At 37.8% G+C, this 23,603-nt stretch overlaps 1 protein-coding gene across 6 annotated transcripts in view; it reads right to left on the bottom strand.

The window, feature by feature from the left end:
- SLC10A7 (solute carrier family 10 member 7) overlaps positions 1-23,603 on the bottom strand; it is a 242,193-nt gene that overhangs the window by 20,738 nt on the left and 197,852 nt on the right. For 5 of the 6 annotated variants that reach the window (XM_087437561.1, XM_087437559.1, XM_087437560.1 and 2 more), the window contains 3 exons: positions 18,608-18,773; positions 17,377-17,428; positions 8,349-8,422 (listed from right to left, as the gene is read on the bottom strand). In XM_087437561.1, coding sequence (XP_087293687.1) covers positions 8,349-8,422; positions 17,377-17,428; positions 18,608-18,773 — 292 coding nt within the window. The remainder of the gene's footprint in view (positions 1-8,348; positions 8,423-17,376; positions 17,429-18,607; positions 18,774-23,603) is intronic. The other variant, XM_087437562.1, reaches the window with a different exon arrangement.

The following is a 23,603-nucleotide window of genomic DNA, read 5'->3' as shown; positions in this document are numbered from 1 at the left end:
TTCAGGCCGGCCCCAATGAATGGCTTTCTTTTGATCTGGTGTTATACCTTGTTAAAGCTTGGCACACTTCCACATCTAAACGCTGTGGTTTAACCAAACTAGTACAAAGGGAACTCAAGAGAACATTTGAAGGCAAAAATATGGGAAGCCCAGCTACAGATTGGAAAAACGGGTGCAGGTTTTTATTTTTCCTAGACACGATCGTGAATGGAATGAAGAAGTGGGTGATTCCTAGAAATCAGGGTCTGGGCCTACTGAGTTGTTGTTTTTTAATTTTATTATTTATCTTTTTATAATACTTAGTTGTGTGTCATAAGCCTCTACGTCTTAAGTATCTCATTTTGGCTAATAATGAGATAAAAAGTATCTAAAAGTGGGGCACACCATGGCCAGGCTAAAGTTAAAAAAACCCCAACAACCTAGGATGGGCTAAACTGGTTCCACTGTCATCAAAAAGGACTTACACAAAAGCTGACTGAATGCTCTGCTAGGTCAAAGATTCCCTAAGAGCCTGGGTGGGTGAGCCAGCTTCTCTGGAAGCTAAGAGGTGGTTATGGATGTCTGTAATATGGTGGCTCTTAAACTTGTGTGTGCATAATACTCTTTTTTGGAGTGTGTTACAAAAATCAGACTCCAACGTCTTATTCTTAAAAATTCTGAATCAGTAGGGCTCAGAGGAGACCCAGTAATCTACTTTTTTTAGGAAGCAATTTGCTATAATTTTGAGGGCCCGCCCTTTGAGAAATGCTGATCTTACGGTGTCACTCTGAACGACTCTAGATTCTAAAGCTAAATACTTAAGTCTTTCAAAATCAGAGACTTCTTGAAATGTTAGAACTAGAAGGGTGCCAGGGATCATCTAGCCTAAACTTTTCATAGCTAGCAGACCACAGCACTGATTCCAGAGCCCAAGTTTCACAGCACAGGACTTTTCTGCAGACAGCTCAGCACAGTGGCTCAGAGTCAGACTTGGCTTGACTTCTGGCTCTGCCACTCGGGGTCATGTGACTTGGATAAGTTGTCTATCACTTTGGAACCTCCCTTTCCTTATCCGGGGTGATTGTGGGAGTGATGTGTGCTGGTGCATGTAAAGAACTCTTGATGCATGTAAAGTGACCTATATCAGGCTGCCCATGCATAAGTTCCAGATTCTTTCCAGCAGATAGTGTCGTGGCTAAAGAAGTTTAAGGTAGGTGAAGATTAGTTATACCCCACAACCTTGCCCGCAGGTTTGAATGAAAGTAAGCTGCCACACATATAGGTATTTTTTAACTTAACACATATTAGCAGTTAGGCACAAAAATAGTTTAAGCAACTTATCCCATCTACTCAAAAGTCCCAGCTCTGACCTTTCAAGTGCTCTTACCAGCACCTTGCATGAGAGGGTCTCTCAGAGCAGAACAGCTCCACTCCAGAGCAGGATCCAGTGACCCTCACAGTCAGCCTCAGGCAACCACAGATCCTGCTAACAGTAGCTGGGCACAAAACTGGGTAGAGATTGAACCTCCAGCAAGGCCCTGAGAATTTCCTATTCAGGGTATGGGATTTGCTAGATTCTTTTAGCAGGTGGCAAGTGTCTTTAAAGTTTTTAGGTAGTCTCCATATCAAAGAGAGTCCATTTATTACATTTATCATGCAAAGTAGTAAGTCAGTAATTTCATCAATAAAAACCTATTTCTGAATTTATTATGCTAATTAGTAAGGTCTCCGTTGATAGAGATACAGATAACGAAAGCATTTGTTGTAGCTGCCTCTGGAGTATTTCCTTTCTGATAAAATAGTAGCTGAACACTCCAGTGAGAATTTTCCATTAGAGCAACTGGCAGTCCCTGGCGCTGAAGTCTGTACTAACTAGTACATACAGAACACCACACTGTCAACACAGAAGTATTTTCAAGTAAATACAACAAGCACTTAGCACAGTGTTTGCCTATTAAGTACCCAATTAATGTTAGCTGCTATTATTATTATTATTACTATTGAAAACATGTTAATGAGAGAAACAATTTAACAAATAAATCAACAAAAGTCACAGAAACTCTGTTATATAAGCTGAATTAATAAAATCTAAATGCAGGTGATCTTACGTTACCACAAATCAAGAATTACTCTAAGTCTTAATTTAGCTCTGGTTCCTAGATGGTATCAGAAATTTGGGTTAACAGTGAAAAAGGGACAGCAGTAGCCAAAGCCTACAGGGTAACTATTTGAATAAGGGGACAAAATCTCACCAAGCCAGATGTAAAGTAATATTTTTCAGACCTTGGATTTTCAGACCAATTAATGAGTTGCAAAATCAACTTAGTGGGTTTTCTCTAGTACTTGGCTAGAATATGGAATGTATCACATACAGTAAGAGTGAATGTTGTTTTGTAAAACTTTTACACATGTGCAAGTATTTTCTGGATCACACTGTAAATATATTTCTAACTGTAGGTTGTAGTTAAAAACACACTCCCTGGCACAGGAAACATGGAGGAGGAGGAGAAGTGTGGGGGTATTAGGGCATTGGTCTTCCAGCTGAACATCTCCTGGCACATCATTAAGATGAATGGTCCTTGAGGGACAGGCTGGGGATCCCCCAAAGAGGTTTTATTGTCTTTAATTTCATACTTGCTGCCTAGAACCTGAGGACTTCCTAACTTTTTATTACAAAGTCTAGAAACACTAGCAATGATTTTCAGACACCAAATCCAGAAACAAAAATATGAAACAAAACAGTCCACAAACCTCGTAGGAACGTAAACGTATAACTCTGCTTGAGAACTTGCATTTCTCTCTTTTGTGGATCAGAAAATAGCACAAAATGACAGACACTCCCCTGCTTTTCTTCAGCATGGCAGTAAAATCTACTGGGTCTTTAATTTCAGTGGCATCTTTAAAAATCTGTCAAATGGCAGGGGTCCCCACACTGCCTTTCCTTACAGAACTGTAACTCCAGGGGCAAACTGCAGGACAAAAACATATTTATGGCTATGCTCAAAAGACAAACTTCCATTTTCTCTCTTTACTCTGGATTTCTAGTTCTACTTTAATAGTTTATGGTCAAACAGCACTGTGGCCCTTAGTTTGCCAGAATAGAGTGCAGACAGTGATGCCTCATGAAAGGTAAGGACTGGCTCATCAAGATTCACTTTAAATAGAATATAACTTTTTGTTAATGAAGAAAATATAAGGAATGAGTGCCAGTTTATGACTGGGTCACACAGAAATATATGCTTATGGGAACAATTAAGTATTTTTAAACCACCTTATAACTAGCAATGTAATTAGAAGTAATTTTCTTTTTTTTAAACAATAAACGAATTCAAACCCATGCTGAGATTGCACATTTATGATACTTGGAATCAGTATAGCACTTTTTGGTCTTCTAAGTGCTTTCATAGCCTCTGATCCAATGCAGTTCTGGAAATTAGGAGGCCTGGAGTCTAGTCTCTGTTAGTTATATAATCTGGGATAAGTTTAAAATTTTTTTCTATGCTTTCATTTTTTTCTATGCAAAATAAGATAATAATTCCTGACTTGCTAATATTCAAAGTTGTTCAGGTAACATGACTTAACGGCCTTTAAAAAAGTGTTTCCCATTTGTAGGGTAGTTTTATTAAGATAGTAGTCTTTACATGTCAAATAGAATCACAGATAAGCTTTAGGGGAAAGAAAAACAGAAATGCAAATTTTCGTATTTCAATTCCATTTCCCCTTGAGAAAATAACCCAGACGTTATTAAATGATCTTTTCAGCCCAAGTTGCAGGCAATCCTTTAGCATTCTTGAAAGGCTTCCAAGCAAAATTGAAAACAAGATCCTTTTCAGATTTTGTTTCTCCTATGAAACTCTTTGGAGAGTATGAAGATATTTTTTAACCTCTTTAGGAAGAAGTAACAGTCATATTTCCTTTCCTGTAATATTATAACATTATTTACATAACTGTGCCTTTTAAGAACTCTTTTCCATTTCACACATAGCAGGAAACTTATCTTATAGAACGGAAATATCAGTCACTGAGCACAGCCTCATAGAAGTTTACAACTGGAAGGAATCTCAAGTATCATCTTGTCCATCTTCTCATTTTACAGATGAGGAAATTGAGGACTACAGCATTTAAGTGATTTGTTCCAGCTTTTGGTGAGAGAACTGGAACTTGAATCCAGACTAGACTCAGGTATGTGTTCTTTCCACTCTTTCCAGAATCCTATGTCTACCAAAAAGCTATATTCTTTTTGCTTAATGCATAGTTTCTCGTCACAGTTTAGCTGTGTAACCGCAACCATAGACTCACAATGAAGTTCAACGTGAGGAATAGCTGCCTTCATTCACCTTTGTAAACAAATGTCTACAAGTGGTCAGACACACAATGGGCTTTTAATAAGTGCTGATCATGACACTCTTAAAATTTAAATAGCATTCTTTCAATTCAGAAATGCTTTTGGAAATAAGAACCAACTGGGAATCTCACAATTGACTGCCAATAGTCAGTTGATATGCTCTAAGAGTATGTGCTTTCATTTTGCTATTTAAAAACATTAAAAACTAATATAAACACACACTTAAGGATCTCAAACATCCTGAAACATTCTCTTTCTAGGTATAGTGAGAAAGTTTTCTTCATGTATTAGAACACTAGGTAAGCAAAGTGATTTGAATACTCAAGAGAAAAAGATGAATAAAATAAAAGTAACACAGTAATTCCACAGGGTTTCTTGGATCGAATTTCTTTCTTGATGAGATCTATTGACTGACTGTGCAGTGAGCCATTGTTAACCAGGGTACAAGCTGTTCTTCAATCTCTGCTATGTAAATTATCTTCTTATTATTATACAAATATTACCATCAAACTAGAGAATAATTTGGGACAGTTCATGGCTTTTATAGCAACCCATAGCAAGTGATGCTGTCTTGACAAAATATAAAATCACCTCCAACACTGAGCTGAAACTCTAGGAGAGCAGCAAACGAGCCCTGTAGTATTGTTTTAGATGAAGCACAGTGATAGCCCTGCACTTCCTCCAGGCCTCCTCTTTCTTCCTGAATGAACTCCAGGGAATGGCATCATGTCAGGCTTTCCAGATGGATTATGTGAAGCCATAGCTCAATGTCATTTTCAATAGGAAGCCTCATAATTAAAGGTCAAATAGTCACTTCATCTGCAATCAATCAATAGAAAAAGTACTAATACGAAGAACTAATCAATCAATGGCAAATGCACTAATAAAAGCAATGAATCAAATTCAGCATGTGTGTAGATGCAAGCACATGGAAGAGATTGAGGCAGGGCAAAAGCAAGAACAATAAAATAAATTGAAAGTATACGTACATGAGAATATTCAGAAAGCTTCTCAAGCAAGAGTTTTCATCTTTAGTTCATTAGTTACATGGGTACCTCTTGGCCTGCAATGATTTATTCTTAAATACAAATACTGGATGTAATAATCAATGGTATTTCATAAGGCTCACTTAATGTATTCTATTTGAGATGTTATGTATGCATATGTGTGTGTGTGTAAAATCACAAAAGGAAATATTATGACAGTGATCGTAAAAGGGATAGGTAGATTTTCTAAATGCCAAATAGATATATTATAATCTGTTGTATTTCATCTTTGTGTGAGAAGTGAGAGAAAGTATAACTCTGAGTGATATTACCTGAAATTTCCCCCCTGCTTTCTGGAATATGAATTCTTCACACTTAGTGTGATGGTCTTTCATTTCCATGCAGATAAGAAGTTCCATTAGGATACTTATTAGCCTGGAGCTCAGGTCACTGTCATGGCATATCCTCTGTACCACTGAGGTCAGGTCACCAGTTGAGGGTAACATGTATTGGATCTTGTGAAAACTGATACAGTAAATTTATAGGGCTTAACAAGCCATTTTAGCAATGGGATCCTAACACTTCTTGCTATATGTGGAAATAAGGGTGCTCCTGGGACAAGGGCGATCCATGCTCCCCTTCTGAGATAAGGTTAAGTGGCAAAGAGGCCATTTTTATAAATGTGACCTAGAAGACTGCAAGAGGGTAGCTAGGTATGAGCATGGCATGATAGAATAGTTGAGTTGGAAGTAAAAATGTCTAATCTAAGAGCTATGGAAACTGAGGCCTGGGGAGGTATCAGCGGGAGAGCCAGGATGAGTATTTAGTTCTTGCAATTCCAAGAGAGCTTAAGTGTGTCATGTTATGGAAGTAACTAAGGATTTACATTCCACGCTTACTTAGATATTTAGTTACACCAATATTTTATTGGAGGATCTAAGCGTCTGCTTCATGGAAGAACAATGCAAAAGCAAGGCAAAGTCAAAGTTAACCCAACCCTTTTTAGCAAAACTGCTACTTCTGATTGGTGATCAGAGCACCTATCTGCCCGAAAATTAGCTTTCAAAAATCATCAAGAACAGAAGAGTATGGCTCTGTGATTAAGAAAAATGAAAAGACAAAAAAAGATTTAATGGATAGGTATTTTGCTTACAGAAAAGAAAAGAAGACTGATCATGCCGCAGCATGCTTCTTGGGTAGAGCTCTTTGTTCAACCCAGACGGCTCCAGCACAGAACATCATGGAGAAACAAAAAAATCCATTTTGGTTTTCCTGACAAAAGCAAACTCCTAGGGGTGGGTTGGGTTTAAAAGCCCATTGCAAAAAAGGGTGTATCTGGTGAAGCTGTGGTTCAGCATCTGCTCTAAGAACACGGGATCATTTGATTCCTAACTCTGGACATCTGAGGCATCTGGTGGCACCCACCTCTGGGCTCCCTACCTTTGTGACAGCCCCTTACTTTTAGGGAACCTGGAACACTAGACATCACATCACAATAACCACATGGGAAAAAGTTCAAGATGATTTCTTTGAGTCAACAACTAAACCACACTTGTTACATGAAAATCGACAAGACAGGGGTCAGCAGACTGGAACCCTGGAAATGGTAACACAGTCATAACTAATCTAGTTAATAATAACTAATAACAATAGCTACTGCTTAAAGAGTATCCACCGCGTGCCAGGTAGCACAGCAAGCTCTTTAGGTGGCTCATTTAGTCCACAGCAATCTCCACACAGTGCAATTATTGCACACATTCTGCCATGTACTGACCAATTGTTATGTACAAGTACTGTGCTAGGTACTTAACAAATTTTATCTTTATTCTTTTACCTTACAAAGTAAGTATTATTCTGCCCCATTTTACAGATGAGAATGCAAGAGTTCAGGGAGGTTAAGTGATTTGTCCAGGGTCACAAAATCAGGATTGGAATGTGGCTTCCAAATTTGATGATGATGATGATTATGAAGAAAACCACACAAACATACTGCAGTGTATGGACAGTATATATATAATTTATTCAAGTAAGCTGAAGCCCTAGATAACAATTGTTCCTTAAGGCGTTTGTCCAATTTCTAAATCATTTTCCAAACTTGGTAAGACTGACAATAGCCTCTATCAGACAAATATGCTTGGGGTTAGTAAAAACATCGTGAAATGTCTTTGTTTTCTAGTTTACAAACTGAACTTTTTTAACGTGAACAGACTTAGAGCAATATCACGATTCTTCAATCTCGTAACATGCCAAAATATAAAGAAATTTTTAATATGACTTTTTACCACAATGTGCCTACTACCCCAAGGAGTTTGTGAATGATGTATATTTCAATAAAGTTTCTGATTACTTAATGACTTTTAATGACTAAAAACATGGATTCCTGATGTCTGGACAGGTTATTGGGATAATGCCATTAAACTGGATAACGCTAAGTAGAAAATAGCATTTTTATTCTTAATCTATTTTTTCCATTAAATAAACACTTATTTTACTTTAGGTGCTAATCAGATTGAGTTAATGATAACTATACTGTGTTTCTTTATAGAAATAAGGTTATGTTATATAACCTTCTGAAATGAACTTCAAACTACTGTCAATATCAAATTAGAGTAATAACATTATTCTCACCTTGCTCCAAGCTTCTAGAATAAATTTAACATTTTTCCAGGAGCAACTCTAGAGCCTTCCAAAGCCAAGTTTTTGCCCATTCCTTTTTCAGAAGTAGTTCCCTGTGCCCCCACCCCACCCTAGCTTTTAACATTAACATTCTACATTGAAAACCTTTTATGAGAATCAAAAACCTGATTACAAATTAAGCTAAATCCTGCGTTATTCAATTTAGGCCCTCAAAATTGGTTCAATCAAATAATGGTATTTCAAAGCAAAGAATCATCCTCACTTTTCTACTGTTCTTTATCTAACATAGTGAACAGTACACTTTCCATTTTCATTTGAAGAGTTGCCTGAACTCCAAAATCATAAGATGTAACTATCTGAGGATAATATTAAGTTGGTTTTTAAGTCTGTGAATCACTTACCTAATGTGAGGGACTTGTGTGTAGAACAGAAAATGATAGCCACAGTGTCTGCTGGTGTGAAACCCGAATTACTCCTAGAGGCAAAAAAAGTGTTTTACAAATACTTTTATAGAAAACCTATCTAATACATCCTAAATCAAATGCAGTACCTACCTTCATGTTAACATCTCTTTGATCAATCCTGGTGACAGAAGTAATTCTATGCCCAAATGTACAGAAATGTCTAAATTTCTTTCTAGAGAATCATTTCTGAGTCATTTATCCATGAAAAGGAGACAGTTTTAAAAACATGTGGTGGAGGTCTCCTAAGATCATGTATGTAATCAGCCTGTGGTGCAGGACTTCATGAAAACCATGCAGCAAGGGACTCTGTCAGCTAAGTTGCTAGGTTATCACTTGATATTAACCCAGTGGCTTGAAAGAGTTAATGTAGCTCCAAAACTGTTTCCCTCAAGGAGCAATGTATCCTTTTGGCAGCAAACACACCCTTTTGAGAAATACATGGTATGAACAAAGATCTAACATCACATGTTTTAGTAAAAATCATAACATCATTCTTCGAGCAGTTACCGTGTATCAGGTACTCCTCTAATGTCTTTGCATGTAAAGACAACAACCCCATAAGGCAGGTGACACAACAACCCTATTTACAGATGAGAAAACTGAGGCACACAGAAGTTGTGTAACTTATCCAGGGCCCCACAGCTAGTAAGTGACAGAGCCAGGATTTAGATCAAGTCTGGCTCCTGGGTCTATGCTCTTCACTGCTTGTTATATAACACGCTAAGCTTAAAAAAAAAATCTGGCTTAGTCAAAATCCATTCAATGTCACAAGGGTCAGTACTGGTGAACATCATATTCAGATATCCTATTTTAGATTATAAAGATTTAGAGAACCAGGAGCCAAAAAGGTTAGAAATATCATTATTATTGTGTCCTTGATTTGTTGGAAATTATTCCTTCCTGGAGAATCAGGGGTTGAAGATATAGTGAGTCTACTCATTTCCTGCCCTGAACTCAGACAAGAGAGTTAGCAAACGGAAAATACTCTAGAACCTGACTGAAAGTATATTGTTGCAGATATAACAATCTACCAAATTTTTAAGAATCTCTAAAGAAAGAGATCCCACCATTTCCTTTAGTAACTTCATCCTCATATATAAATTTTTTTGGGAGAAAAATGTTCCCTAAATGGATCCCACATCGTGTTTTCTTTGTTATACACTCACTGGAGGGGAGAAAGGCCTTCTCCTCCCCCTCCTCCTCTGCATCCTCTGTGCATATGTTAAGAGAGTACTTAAATTGCCCTTTGGTCTTCTCTCTTTTGAAAGGTCACCTATGTCATGCTTCCTAACCAGTCTCACATCCAGCTCTTTTTTGATAACAACTTTCCAAACTGATTTTTTGGTGTTTCACCTCAGTTAAGAATTCCTTACAGCTGTGTATCACTTGAGAATAAGATTGCCTTATTGTTCCCACATTTTATTCTCATATTTATATTGTGATACCACTCATTTCTTAAACATTGCACTACATGGCTGACACATTCCTTGATCCTTTTATTTGCCATGTAGGCCTAATGTGGAAGGAGCTATGTAAGGTTGTGTAAATTCATGGATGAAAGGAGTACAGATATGTACTCTATAAAAGAGAAAGAGATTGAGAATGAGAGAGAGAGAGAGAGAGAGAGAGAGTGAGAGAGAGTTTTGGCACCGAAGAGAAGGATTATCTCAAGCTTGGCAGGGGGGTGGGGGATCTTGATGGAGCACATAGAGAACCTTCTTGGAGGAAATAACAATTGAGCTGGGCTTTAAACAACATGTTTAGACATGTGAGATGTGTATTTTAGGTAAGGGATAGTGAAACTGAAGTAAGTATGGGAGTGAGAGGGGCAGTTGGAAAAGATCAGATTCTTCAGGCCGACTTGTGTGCAGGGACACTGGCTTGTGACCAGGAGTGTGGACTTGATAAGATGGGATAAGGAGAACTGATGAAGGACTTGGAACAGTAGAATGATAAGATCAGATCCATTCTTAAGGAAGGGTAATCACACAGCACAGCCTAAGACTGAAACTGATGAGGCCAGGCAGGAAGCAGAAAGCTCTAAGGGCCTGAAGAACCATAGTGCAGGCAGGAGACAGTGGTAAGAGACATGAAGATAGAATTAAAAAATTTGTCAACTGTTAACGTCTATGAAATATTCCCTCCCAACACTTAAGAGCACAGGCTTTGGGGGCAAATGAACTTGAATTTAAATCCAGATCATCCTTTTGCTTATATATGAAATAAGGATAATACTGCCTGCCTCTTAGGGTCATTGTGAGGATAAATGCCAATGTTTGCTAAGAATTTGGCACATTGCAAGTATTTATTTAATACACTCTAGTTGATATTTTTATTGTTATTGTTGCTTTGAGAGAGCAGGAGGAATTACAGAGAAATTAGAAGCTTTGAGCAAATAGGACAGAGAAGAGCATTTAGGCACTGAGGCAAATAGAGAATGAGAGAGGAGGCCAGTGAGGTCTGGGGAGGAGGCCAAGGAGTTGACGTTTACACGTACTGAATTTGTAGTAGTAAGAGGGCACTATGTTTTCAAGAAATCTGGTGAAGAGAAGAAAAGGGTCTTGGGAGATTTTAACACGAATAGAGAGAGAGCGAAGATGCAGCAGGTGGAAACAACTGATGAAACCAGGTCCTCAAATACGCCTGAGAGGACGAGTGGAGAGTTCCCTGTAGCCTGTGAGCTGGAAACAAAAGATGAAAAGGTAAGTGAAAAATACGGAAATTTTTCAGGTGGAAAATGGGAAAGTGGAGGCAATTTCTCTGTCAGAGCTTGTACTTTCTTTGTAAAGCGTGAGGCACTTCACTCATCCACAGAGTCTGAGGTAATACTGAGGCCTGGGAACCTAAGAAATTAGAAAAGCCTGAAATCGGCAGATTGGGGAATATGATCTACAGTCAATTCACAATGAATAAAAAACTTCCACAGAGATGAATGCCCACCTGTGCTTGTAGCACATGTAGCTTAACCAAGTGGCCTAGTTTTGGGCTGCTCTCCAGCAAGGCTTGTGGTGTTAGTAACACTACACAGGCCTTTTTTGTCTTTTGCTGCCCTTGTTTAGAACCAGTTGTTGCTGCATCTGAATTTATGCAGTTTGGTTTTCTTCCAAGAGAGTCTGGCAATACACTTCTCCTTTGGTGAACTCTGTTTTGCTTGATATCTTGCTCTTTTCCAGATTTTAGCACATTTCCAATGTGTCAAAATCTCTGGCCAAGAAGGCTCTGATTTAATCTGGCGCTGGCTGCCATTCCGTAGAGCAGCCCTTACAGTGTGGCTAAACAGGATATTTGCAAGACGTGCTTACCTGTCCTCTCTTTTAGGTAAGGAGACTGAAGCTAGGCCCACACTGGGAGGCTTCTGGCCTGATTTGAGTTGACACATTGCCCTATCATTCTATTGACACAAAGCCCATCAGGTGGGAGAGAGGACATAAAAATGGAACGTTTAAGGTTCAAAACAATATTCCCCCTAAGCAGGGCTGACTTCTACTCTACCTCCAAGTAACAGACTGTTCCACATCACGGATCTCGGGGAAGGCCAACAGAGCAGATGCTCACTTAACCCTCCACTCATGATGAGGATGATGACAATGATGACGAATGACCAGCAGTAAACATTTGTTGAGCACTTTTCTAAGCACTTAGCTTCCTACTACTTCTTCTCAGAACAGTCTTATAACATAGATAGTATTATTGCCTTGCTTTTTCCACAAAGGGAACTTGAAGCACAAAGAGGTTAAATAACTTGCCTAAGGTCACACAACTAGTAAGTAGGCTCCCCCAAATCTTGGAGATAAGTTTGCCTGTTGAGAAGGAAATTATAAAGAAACAAAAACAGAAACAAAATAACCACACGATTTAGTGGACGAGAGCAGCCATGCTCTGTCAAGGGGTGGCTTAGTGGAGGAAAGTCATGACAATACACAGAAAACCGAAGCATTCTGTACATTATACTTAAGTAGTAATAACTGTAATTATTTTCAGTGATTAACATCTCTATTGTGTCTGCTCACATTCTTGAAAGGAATCATATTACTATTTCTTTTCTTTTTTTTTTTTAATTTTTATTTATTTATTTTTTTCCCCCAAAGCCCCAGTAGATAGTTGTATGTCACAGCTGCACAGCCTTCTAGTTGCTGTATGTGGGACGCGGCCTCAGCATGGCCGGAGAAGCGGTGCATCGGTGCGTGCCCGGGATCCGAACCCGGGCCGCCAGCAGCGGAGCGTGTGCACTTAACTGCTAAGCCACGGGGCTGGCCCTACTATTTATTTTCTAACTCTATCTTATCTCTTTTTAATATTGATTTTCTTTTTATCCTGTTTTTATAATTCTTTTGATCACTTGGCTTCCCCTGAGATGTTTATTTCCTTTTCTTCCCAACTGGTCTTTTTATTCTCTCTTACAAAGCTTTCAATCAGTGTTTTCCACATAATATTTATTTTGCCTTCCTTTGCAGTACCCACAAAGGAAAACATGTCAGAAGGTTTTACCAGTAGAATCACAGAATGTGGAGCAGAAAGGGTCCTCAGAGATAGTTCTGCCGGAGCCCACTGTTTTTAGAGGAGGAAACTTCCATGTGAAATACTTTCCTTTGTTAACCTCTGTACCTGTGTTTTGTCCTTACTCATTTTAGGGGAAGACCTTGTCTGTCATTAGCTGTGTGGTACTAAACAAGTTACCCAGAGCTCTGTGACTTCACTGCCTCATCTCTGAAATGGTGTGGATACTCACCATTAATAATAATGCCGTCTTCCCTCTCTCCCTCCTTTTCCCACTCTCTGATCCTTCAACCACCCTTCTTCCCTCCCGGGGCTATCGTGAGAGGCCGATTGAGACATCTGATTGAAAATGTACTGACAAGGATTAAAACACCTACACAAATATTGGTTTTCTCCCTTTTCCTTTCTTAACGGTTTCTTTTGTCACTCTAGTGACACTCTAGGTTTCTATTACTCTAGTTCTCAGCTTACCAAACTGTCTTTTATATATTTTTAAAGGCTCCCAATTACTGCTTTCTTTTTCTAAGCTTTTTCAACATTTTTTTTTTTTTTTAACTTTGACAGCTTCCCAAAGTTGCAGAAAGCTTAGGTCACTATGGACAACTGACTGTTGGTTTAATGAATCAACTCTCATTTCCTAGCAACTTTGACAGAGAAATGTCAAAAAGAATGTATTACAAAGCTAGAAATGCTAATTCCCTCTCTTCCATAATTAGTTTTTGAAATAATATAAACTATTTTGACATAATAAATAAATATTCTACAGTAGCTAACATTCAGTGAGCACTTACTATATGCTAGGTATTATGCTGACGGCTTTATGTACATATTATTTACTTCTCCAAACGACCGGTACCACTACTATCTCCACTTTATAAATGAGGAAACTGACAAAAATGACAAAGTTTTTACATAGGATTGAAACTCAAGTCCATTTGACTCCAGAGTTGGAATTTTTAACCCTGACACTATTCTGTAGACAGATAAATGAGAACACAGAATGACAACTCTTAAATGTACTTTAAGTACTCAGAGTAGAAGAGGTTCACATGCCAGACACTAGAATGGTCACGTCAGGTCAGTAAATCTAAGAAATGTTAACCAGGTAAGCAGAGTGTTGCAGGAAAGTTGAATTTTCTAGGCTGGGTCTCTTCTGGTTTATGCTAAACTTCCATCATTCAGAGGTCAGTGGCATGCTGTACAAAAAAAGACAGACTGATTTCCATGCTGAGATTTTTGTCTCTTGATATCTAGATTGGTTTTAGATTCACTGAACTGGTAAGAAAAAGATGAGGAAAAAACCACAGACCAATTTCACTAATTTAAGTAGGAAGGAACAAAAAGTAGGAAAAGAAAATGAAACTCAAGAGAGTATAAACCAAGGGGTCCTAGTTCAAACTCTTAGTATCTTAGACTAATGTGTGTGTGTGTGAACTTGAAGAATCCAGTTAAACACTACAAATTCCCTAACCAAAACCAGTATAGGAATTTAAAAAGTAATTGAAGTAGTTTAGTGCAGTGGATAAAGCATGGGCAAATGTTTTTGGAAACGTCAAATAGAAATAGATTTCAATTCTACATGTACTATTTGCCATCTGTTATTAAACTACTAAAATCTGATTTTAAACTAAATTAACTATTCTAAGTGTGGGTCCTCATCTGCAAAATAGCAACAAAAACACGTAGTATCACAGTCTTTGCTGTTAGACTTACATGAAATAACATATGCACAATCCCTTGCATAGTGCCTGGGACAGAGAAGGGTTCAATCAATGTTGGTATCTTTCATTCCTTCAGTAAAATCTTCAGGCACTATGGGGTCTCTCAGCACGAAAAAAATGTGAACACCATCTTCTAAATTTTGTCCAGTTGAAAAATCTCCAAATTTTAATGGAATACTTTGGGGCTACACAACCATTACACAGGAGGCATAGTTATGGGCACCCCATATTCTGTTGTTTATCAAAGAACGCGCCTGTGTGACAATGGGCCAAGCAAGTTCAAAACGTGACAGAACTTCAGTGAAGGCAGAATAGAAGGATCTCAAAACCACAAGGTCTTATGAATGTCCAGTCTACCGCATGCTGAAAATTCTCAATTTTAATTCAACTAGTTGTGACACCCCAGCCCCTGCCTTCAGCAATCCCAATAGTGGCTATTCTGTGCTTTTCAAGGAATTTTTCGGTCACTGACAGGATATCTGAGAGGATAGGATGAGTGGGTCTGATTATTACTTCTGCCACAAGGACCAGCAAACAGCGGCGAAAGGCAAACATCTTTTCTAAGGTGACATAACAAGCCATTTATAAAACGAACTTTAAAATAGCTTCTACTCTCAGACTTGACCAATTAAGTCACATTTTCTCTGTGACTTAATGGCTCTAGGCTTTACTCTTACTTCATAAATCACAACCACAAGCTTGGGAAAATGCTTCCAATTATACCAGTCGATAAGTTTTTATTGACTGTTTACAATCAGCCTCATGCCAGACCAAGTGCTATGGGAGCCAAGCGCCTAATGTGAGGCCTGAACCATCCACAGCTCTGACACTGTTTCAGGCCTTGTAAACAACCCAGGACCTTTCCCTCTGGCAGCTCATTGCCATCACCTGGAATTCAAGAGCCTGGCAACCTGGCCCAAGCTTACCTTTCCAGCTACCCCTCTACTCCTGTTGTCTCACCATGTCTTGTTTTTAATCTTCCTCTACTCCTGTTGTCTCACCATGTCTTGTTTTTTTTCTGGGTGTGTGTCCACATTTGCATTATTGTTTCTTCTCCAACCAAGAAGCCCCTCTCTGCAACTCTGTTTGCTGAATAATTAGCCATTCTTCATGACTTACGTCAAATCCCATCTCTTCCATGAAGCCCTGCACCACCACTCTCTTGGAAGTGCTTTCTTCTTTGAATTGACTACAGGTCGGCTTACTGTACCACTAAGAGGACACTTAGTTATCAGTGCATATATGTAGTCTATAAACTCATGCAGGATCGGTATCATCTCTTATTTGTTGTATTCACTATGGTAACTTTCTCATACCAAAGGCTTAAGTAATATCTGTTGAATGTACAATACTGGTGGAAGAAGTTGCATTAGAGGTGAGCCTTTAAGAACAGGAAAGATGAACTAGGACATGGAGACCAGTTTAGATAAGGGATAGCCTAAGCAAGGTATAAAAATGAGAATGCATGAGGTTCCTCTAGGGAATAGCAAAGATTTTATCTCAACCTAAAGCTTAGACAGCATGAATGCTAGTAGTGGTTCACTCAGTCCACCAAAATGAACTTCATTCTGTGGGAACTGGATACCCATTGAAGATCTCTGAACAAGAGGGCTATTATCAGAACTTCGAGTTATTGGAACCAGTATGAAATGCGTAAGAAAAGTCTGGCCTAGAAATGAAGATACCAGTAAGATATCCATTGTAATAGTCTAGGGAGAAAACAGGCAACAAGAGCCTGAATTAGGGAAGTGGCTCTGGGAGCATAAAAAATATTTCTACAGAGGTAGGAAAAGACATTTTAGGGCCGGCTGGGTGGCGCAAGTGGTTGGGTGCGCGTGCTCCGCTCCCGGGGTTCGCCGGTTCAGATCCTGGGCACGCACCGACGCACTGCTTGGCAAGCCATGCTGTGGCGGCGTCCCATATAAAGTGGAGGAAGATGGGCATGGATATTAGCCCAGGGCCAGTCTTCCTCAGGAAAAAAAGAAGAGGATTGGCAGATGTTAGCACAGGGCTGATCTCCTCACAAAAAAAAAAAAAAAAGGGCCAGCCCTGTGGCTTAGCGGTTAAGTGTGTGCGCTCTGCTGCTGGCGGCCGGGGTTCGGATCTGGGCGCGCACCAACGCACTGCTTCTCCCGCCATGCTGAGGCCGCGTCCCACATACAGCAACTAGAAGGATGTGCAGCTATGACATACAACTATCTACTGGGGCTTTGGGGGAAAAAATAAATAAATAAAATAAAAAAAAATCATTAAAAAAAAAAGACATTTTAAAAATAATGATGTGAAGGATTCCAGTTTGAGTAACTCTGCAGGTGGTGGTTCCATTAAAAATAAAGAAATGAGAGAGAGAGAGGAGGTTTTGGGAAAAAAAGATTAATTCCTTTTTGAATATCTTGAGTCTGAGGTCCTGTTAAGACAGTCAGGTGAAAATATCTAAATGGTAAGTGATAAGTAGTGCTGGAACTCAGGAAAAACGTTGGAATGGAAGGTCTAGGCTCAAAAATCATCAGCAGGAAGCTGGCAGCTGGAGCCAATAGAATGGAGGAGGCTGCCTAAGCACATGATGTGAATAGATGAGACAAGGGCCAAGGACAGATCCTTGGTAACATCTACAACTTGAGGGTGGCAGGAGCAAGATGGAATGGTCAGGAGATACGAGAAAAAGCAGAACAAGTGGCATAGAAGCCCAGTAACGAGCATGATTTGTCATTTAAACAACTAACAACGAGAGATACCAAATCACTTACCTTGTTGAAAAGATGAAGGTTAAAAGCATAAAACTCAGCTGAATAGAAAATACTGAAGGAAAAAAAAGATTGAATCTAAATTAGCACTATAAAAGCACATTTACCAGTATGCTTAGTTTTATCTGAAACTTATGGGAACTCAAATAGAAAAACAAACAAATGAATAAACAAACAAACATACCTTGAGCTAAACTGATAGAATCATTTAAATTGGTGGGCTCAACTTGTTCTTATTGAAGACATCCCTAGATATAATCTATGATATCTACTACTCAGGGCAAGTCTAAAACTCTCTTTGATTTAAGATTTGGTTATTTAATTTATTCAATTTAGAAAGAGCCGGTATATACTATAAATATTTATAGCAAATAGCATAAATGTGGTGGCATATAACATATATTTTGGAATAACTCATTTTGATTTTAATAACAAAAGATTCTTTGATATTATAATTACCAAAAGTTGTTTTTGGTATCACAGCATAAATAGAACAAAAGGTTGATTTTTGAGCCTAGCAGTTAGTCATGCAGTGCTTAATGAACGATGGGGATACTTCTGAGAAATACATTCTTAGGTGATTTCGTTGTTGTGTGAACATCATAGAGTGTACTTACACAAACCTAGATGGTATAGCCTACTACACGTCTAGGCTATAGGGTGCTAATCTTATGGGACCATCGTCATATATGTGGTCTGTCGTTGACTGAAACATTATTATGCGGTGTGTGATGTACTTGCATTTTATAGTCTGCTGCTTCTTAAAATGAAATAATATTATGCTGGGTATATTTTAATAGAAAAGATTATGTAAATATTCACATTTTAGCCAATGCATCTGATTATTATAATTATAAAATAATAGTATCATATACTATAAATCCTACTTTTAATTCACAATAAAGGATAAGATTAGCTTAAAGTCATAATAAAATAAATTGGCAAAAAGTGCTCAATCTAACATTTGAATTTGACAGATATTATTGCTTCTTTCATCTGACATCAACTATCGTAAATCAAAAATAGAAAACAAAGGAGATTAAGTCATAAGTGCGTAACTGGTGTCTTTTTAAAGGCCAGATACACATGATAATATCACTGAGTACATATAATATGATACTAAGTATTCTTTTCTAATCAAATTTACGTTTGAAATGAATTTAGGGAACACAAATTGCTACACTTTGCTCTTGGGGAGACCGAGTGGATAGCAAGGATCCATTTACCAACTTACTTATGAACAGTATGAGAACAAGGCTGAATTTATCCAGGTCAATATTTGGGTTAGAGAACGTGTCACAGAACGTCGTGTAGATGATCATGAGGAGCACACTGCTGCTGATAGCACCAAAAGGCGGTTTCTTCCTTTCAAGCCAATCCTTGATGTATCTTCGGACAATCTGAAATACAGATCAACAGGCTGCCTCTTTTCAGAAATAGAGGGAGTTGAACTGGGCATTGCAAAGTGATTCTGACAGCAGAAAGCCATAAAGGAAAGAGAATAATTTGGATGACGGCCACAGTGGATTTCAAAGCTTTCCTGCCACACCGCTCTTCTTCTGAGGAATTTAACATTTGTAGTGCAACTTCCACTGGTGTCCATAATGAGAGTATAGTTTCAACTGCATTCAAATCCATCCTTAATCATGCCAAATGCTCTTTCCTAGCTGTCACTGAGACATGCCCATTAAGCCTCCCCAAAGTTTACCTCCTCTGCTGATCCTAATGGATGTGTGTAATTATCATAGTCCCCTTTGCCTCAACAGACAATTCCAAGTGCAACTTTGGGAATCTTAAAAATCTGACATCTTCAAGAATTTCAAGACGGTAGATAATCGAAAGTGATCCATGGAACATATTAATATTTAAAATGCTAGCAATGCACCAGAAGTTTTTAATTAAATTATAACTCATGCTTGAAAAGCAAAAGTGCATGTGTTGTGGGAGTTTAAATAATTCAAACTCTGAATATCTAGAGTTTTTGTGAATCCAAAGACAAATGCCATTTGCATGCTTTTAGAATTCTAGAATTAATGCTTAAAAATGAATACACCTGTCCTAACTTTTCTACAAAAGGATGAGTGAAATATAAAGTTATATAGCAATCCTCTCTTATTTTAAAATCAAATCAGATATTTAAAATCAGGACAGTCTGAATATTGGTGATAACTTTTGTTTTGTTATCAAAGTGAACTACTCTATTTAAAACCTTTCGCTTTTGAAAGAAGCTGAACAAGCCCTATAATAAGGACTATAGCTGAGACATACTAAGGTTTGAGTCACTCATTATCCTACATAATTGAACACGAGATTTCACAACAGGCTGAATTACCATGATCCATTAGCAATAATGAGGTCAGGGAGCTTCTCCTGACTAGGCTGATGCGGTGCTATCATCTACTCTGTCACTGAAAAGCCTTAGTTTGCAATGGAGCATACCTTCACAGATACTCAAGATCAAAATAAACTACTCTCAAGAGAAACTTTGAACAAATGCCTTTGGATCAACTTTATCCATTCTCAAGGACTCAGTAAGTGAAATCACAGTGTTAATAAAGGGAGTCCTGGCAGAAAGCTGACCAGGTGGTACAAGGTACACTTACAATACCTTGAAGGTTGGGTGGGGGTGGGAACGAGGAGAAAGAGTGTTTTATATATAGATAGATAAATGGTTACATATTTTTAAAAAGTAGATCTTGTAATTAAAGTTATAACTGGATTTATAAAAAAAAAAATATATATATTTTTGTAGAAGTGATCCCAAACTACAGTAGTTTATCTAGTGTTTCTTTCTTTAAGGTTAAAATGTAGTGCGGTATAGAGAAATAAGAGCAGTTCTGTCACACAGTGTTACTGACCGATGTATTAGAACACAAGTTTGGATAACAGTGCTCAAGTCCCGAGATGGCCCCATGTTCGGATATGTCACCGTGGGGGTAGCTGCTTATTAGAAAGCTACAGAGAGACTTCATTTAAAAGGGCATTTCATAATCTATTGTGTTTAATAGCATAAAGCTGTTAGTTGCCCAGATTTAACACAACTCAATCCTTTAGGAAATAAAATAAATGGAAATTACATGGAGTTATTGAAATTGATGCTGTCCTCCAATCTTATTTTAAAATGCAATAGTTAAAAACACAAAAGTCCTCTCTCTGCAATAAGTTATAGAATGTGTGATCTCAATTCCAAAAGTAAAAGTATCTTTTCCCACCACTATCGACCCCTCTGACAAAATAAACAAATAAATATGAATGAGGTGTAACTTGGAAGTCAAAGCCATTTTAAAAACCAAGACAAATCTCTAATCATCAATCAACTTTATAAACTGTAATTTGACTTAGTCAACCTAATTACATCTTTCTTCATTACAAACTACTCAGAGTCTCTTTCAGTACGGCAAGAAACAAGCGCTCCTGAGTCCTGCATCCTCCTGGCCAAAATGCCTTTCTTCTAAACACATCAATGTGTTTACGTTGGATACTTAATCTCAATAAAGAAAACAACTAGAAAGTTGGAAATTGGACAGACCCACAAGTGAAACAGTAACCCTAGGGGAAAACAGATTGTCTTTCACTGTTTTTAGTTTTATAGTGATATTTGTGTTTTCTAAGTAAACCACTTTATAACTGGCCAGGCTCCATAGAGTTTTTCCATCTTCTTCTAAAATTAAATTCACAAAGCAGCTGCTTTTGAATTGTGGAGCTAGAAAAGTGTTAAAATGTTTCATACACTACAGGGTGAGGTAGTGTTGACACGCCTCAAAGATGTGCTGTGGACATAAACCCTAGGAAACCTCGGCTTCTCTTAGTTCAGCCACTTACACTTTTGACACAATCATTCTCCATTTGTCAAGAACCATGTCATTTTAAAATTCTCCAAAATTCTTTGCCTTAAGAAATGTTTAATAACCTTATAGGAAACAAGATTTTGCTAGAGATAGGTCAACACGACCTGATAGAGATGCCTCAGATTCTCTCTTGGGAAAATTAAAAAACCAACAACTCAAGATGAGATGGGAAAAGGCACTCTAGTGAGGTGGCCAGTTGTAGCTTTCTTCAGAATCTATACTAATTCAGTTGCCCACATAGCTCACAGAAACTTAGACATTCAAAATCAAATGACAAATCCTCATTAACTTGTTTGCTTTTCCCTACGGAGAGAGGAGGAAAAACATCTTCCACAGGAAGCTTTTTATTTTATTTTCATCTTCTACATTTTGATTTTCTTTATTTTAAATTAAGCACCAGGAAAGGTTAAAGGGAAAGTTAAATTTGAATCCCTGTACTTCTAATAAGCTGAGCTACATATCAATTACTGCATGACCTACAAGCTGGAAACCTGGAAAAATAACACGTCTTAGGTGAAGAATGTTGATAGACTGAGATAACCGAGAAGTGTAATATCCATCATTTTAGTTTTCTTCATTTTTTTTCAGGGTATTGTCTTGCTTTTCTCTTTCTACTCTGCCTTTACATTTATAAATTGATTTCTGAGTGGGGATATATGATGGATTATTTTTCAAGTTAAGTCTGAATTTTAAAATATATTTTTCTTCAAGGTGGCTTTAGATTGTTTCTTCAATTTTTATCCTCTACTCCAATGAATCCATATATGTTCATAAAGTGTTTTGTTTCTTCATTAATATTCTGTTGAAATGTATAGTCAGGGATATGAAATCAAATCCAATTTATATAACACTTTTCTTTAAAGGTATTTTTTATTAAATATTGAGTAGATTCAAAATAATATCTGTATACTTTCTAAAAAGGTATAAACAATAATAATAAATGGATACATTAAGCACACGTCATCTACTTAACTTTTTGAAAATTCTTTCCCACTATTATTTAATTTCATTGTCATGAGAAAGGTCGTGCAGATATTATCCTGCTCAGTTTACAGTTGAAAACAAAGGCACAGAGAACTCAAACAACTTGCATAAATTTTAAAAAGCTAGTCAAGTGGATAAGTAGGAACAGACCTATATTTCCTGAGGGAACAATAGCATAGGGGTTAATGGTACAGACTTTGGAGTTTCTTACTCTGTGATCTGCCCTGTGCCTCATCTGTAAAATGGACATAATAGTAGTCATAGTGAGGAGTATGTAGTTAAATAAATATAAAATGCTTTAGAACCTGGGCCTGTACATGGTAAATAATGGCCAGTCTTATTTCCAAGTCTCAGATTGGTGATGTTTCTATCACAACACTGTTTACCAGTATATCCCACTGCATAATGTAACCGCTAGTTTTCTCTCAAAGCAATGAAAACAGTTCATAACTAATATAATTTTATAAGTGCAAAATTTTATTAACATTAATAACACTAACTTCCGCTTTAGCTGAAGATTATTATGAAAAGCCAATCTCAAATTGTGAAACAAATCACTAATGAAAGGCCAGAGAATGCATGAATGATAAATGATAGATATGCTTTTGATTATTAATTTATAGGAAAAAAGTGGGGTTTAGTGTGCTGTTTTGAAAAACATTTTTCAAAGGTGGTAGAAATTCTATTTTATTAACATTTATTTGTAAATCTCTCAAATATAATGCATAAAATAAGTATTTGTCACAAGCACTTAGATGTATTGAAGGGTTTATCAGAAAAGGAGAAGAAATATTACAATAACACACATTTTATTTCTTTCTAGAATTGACAGAAGAAGCAATCCCTCAACCATCTATGGAAAGACTAATCTTATCTCACAGAGTCACAGCATCTTCGAGCTGGAAGATATTAAACTCCTTGTTCTACAAATGAGGAAAGTGAGGCCTAGAAGTCATATGGATAGCCAGGTGGTGGCAAAGACCAAACCAGACTTCAAGTCACATCACAGTCAGACAATAATGATTGCAACCAAAAAGAAGTATTGTATGAGAAAAACACAGAAAAATAAAATAAAATTCACTCTCAGAAATATAAATAAAAAATTGAATAATGAAGTTTTTTGTGTGTGTGTGAGGAAGATCAGCCCTGAGCTAACATCCGTGCTAATCCTCCTCTTTTTGCTGAGGAAGACCGGCTCTCAGCTAACATCTATTGGCAATCCTCCTCCTTTTTTTTTGCCCCAAAGCCCCAGTAGATAGTTGTATGTCATAGCTGCACATCCTTCTAGTTGCTGTAAGTGGGATGCGGCCTCAGCATGGCCGGAGAAGCAGTGCGTTGTTGCGTGCCCGGGATCCGAACCGGGGCTGCCAGTAGTGGAGCGTGCACACTTCACCGCTA

Source organism: Ceratotherium simum, chromosome 12, assembly GCF_057802395.1.
Source record: "Ceratotherium simum simum isolate JZ-2026a chromosome 12, ASM5780239v1, whole genome shotgun sequence".
NCBI classification, from domain to species: Eukaryota; Metazoa; Chordata; class Mammalia; order Perissodactyla; family Rhinocerotidae; genus Ceratotherium; species Ceratotherium simum.
This window is presented reverse-complemented; position numbering and strand designations above follow the sequence as displayed.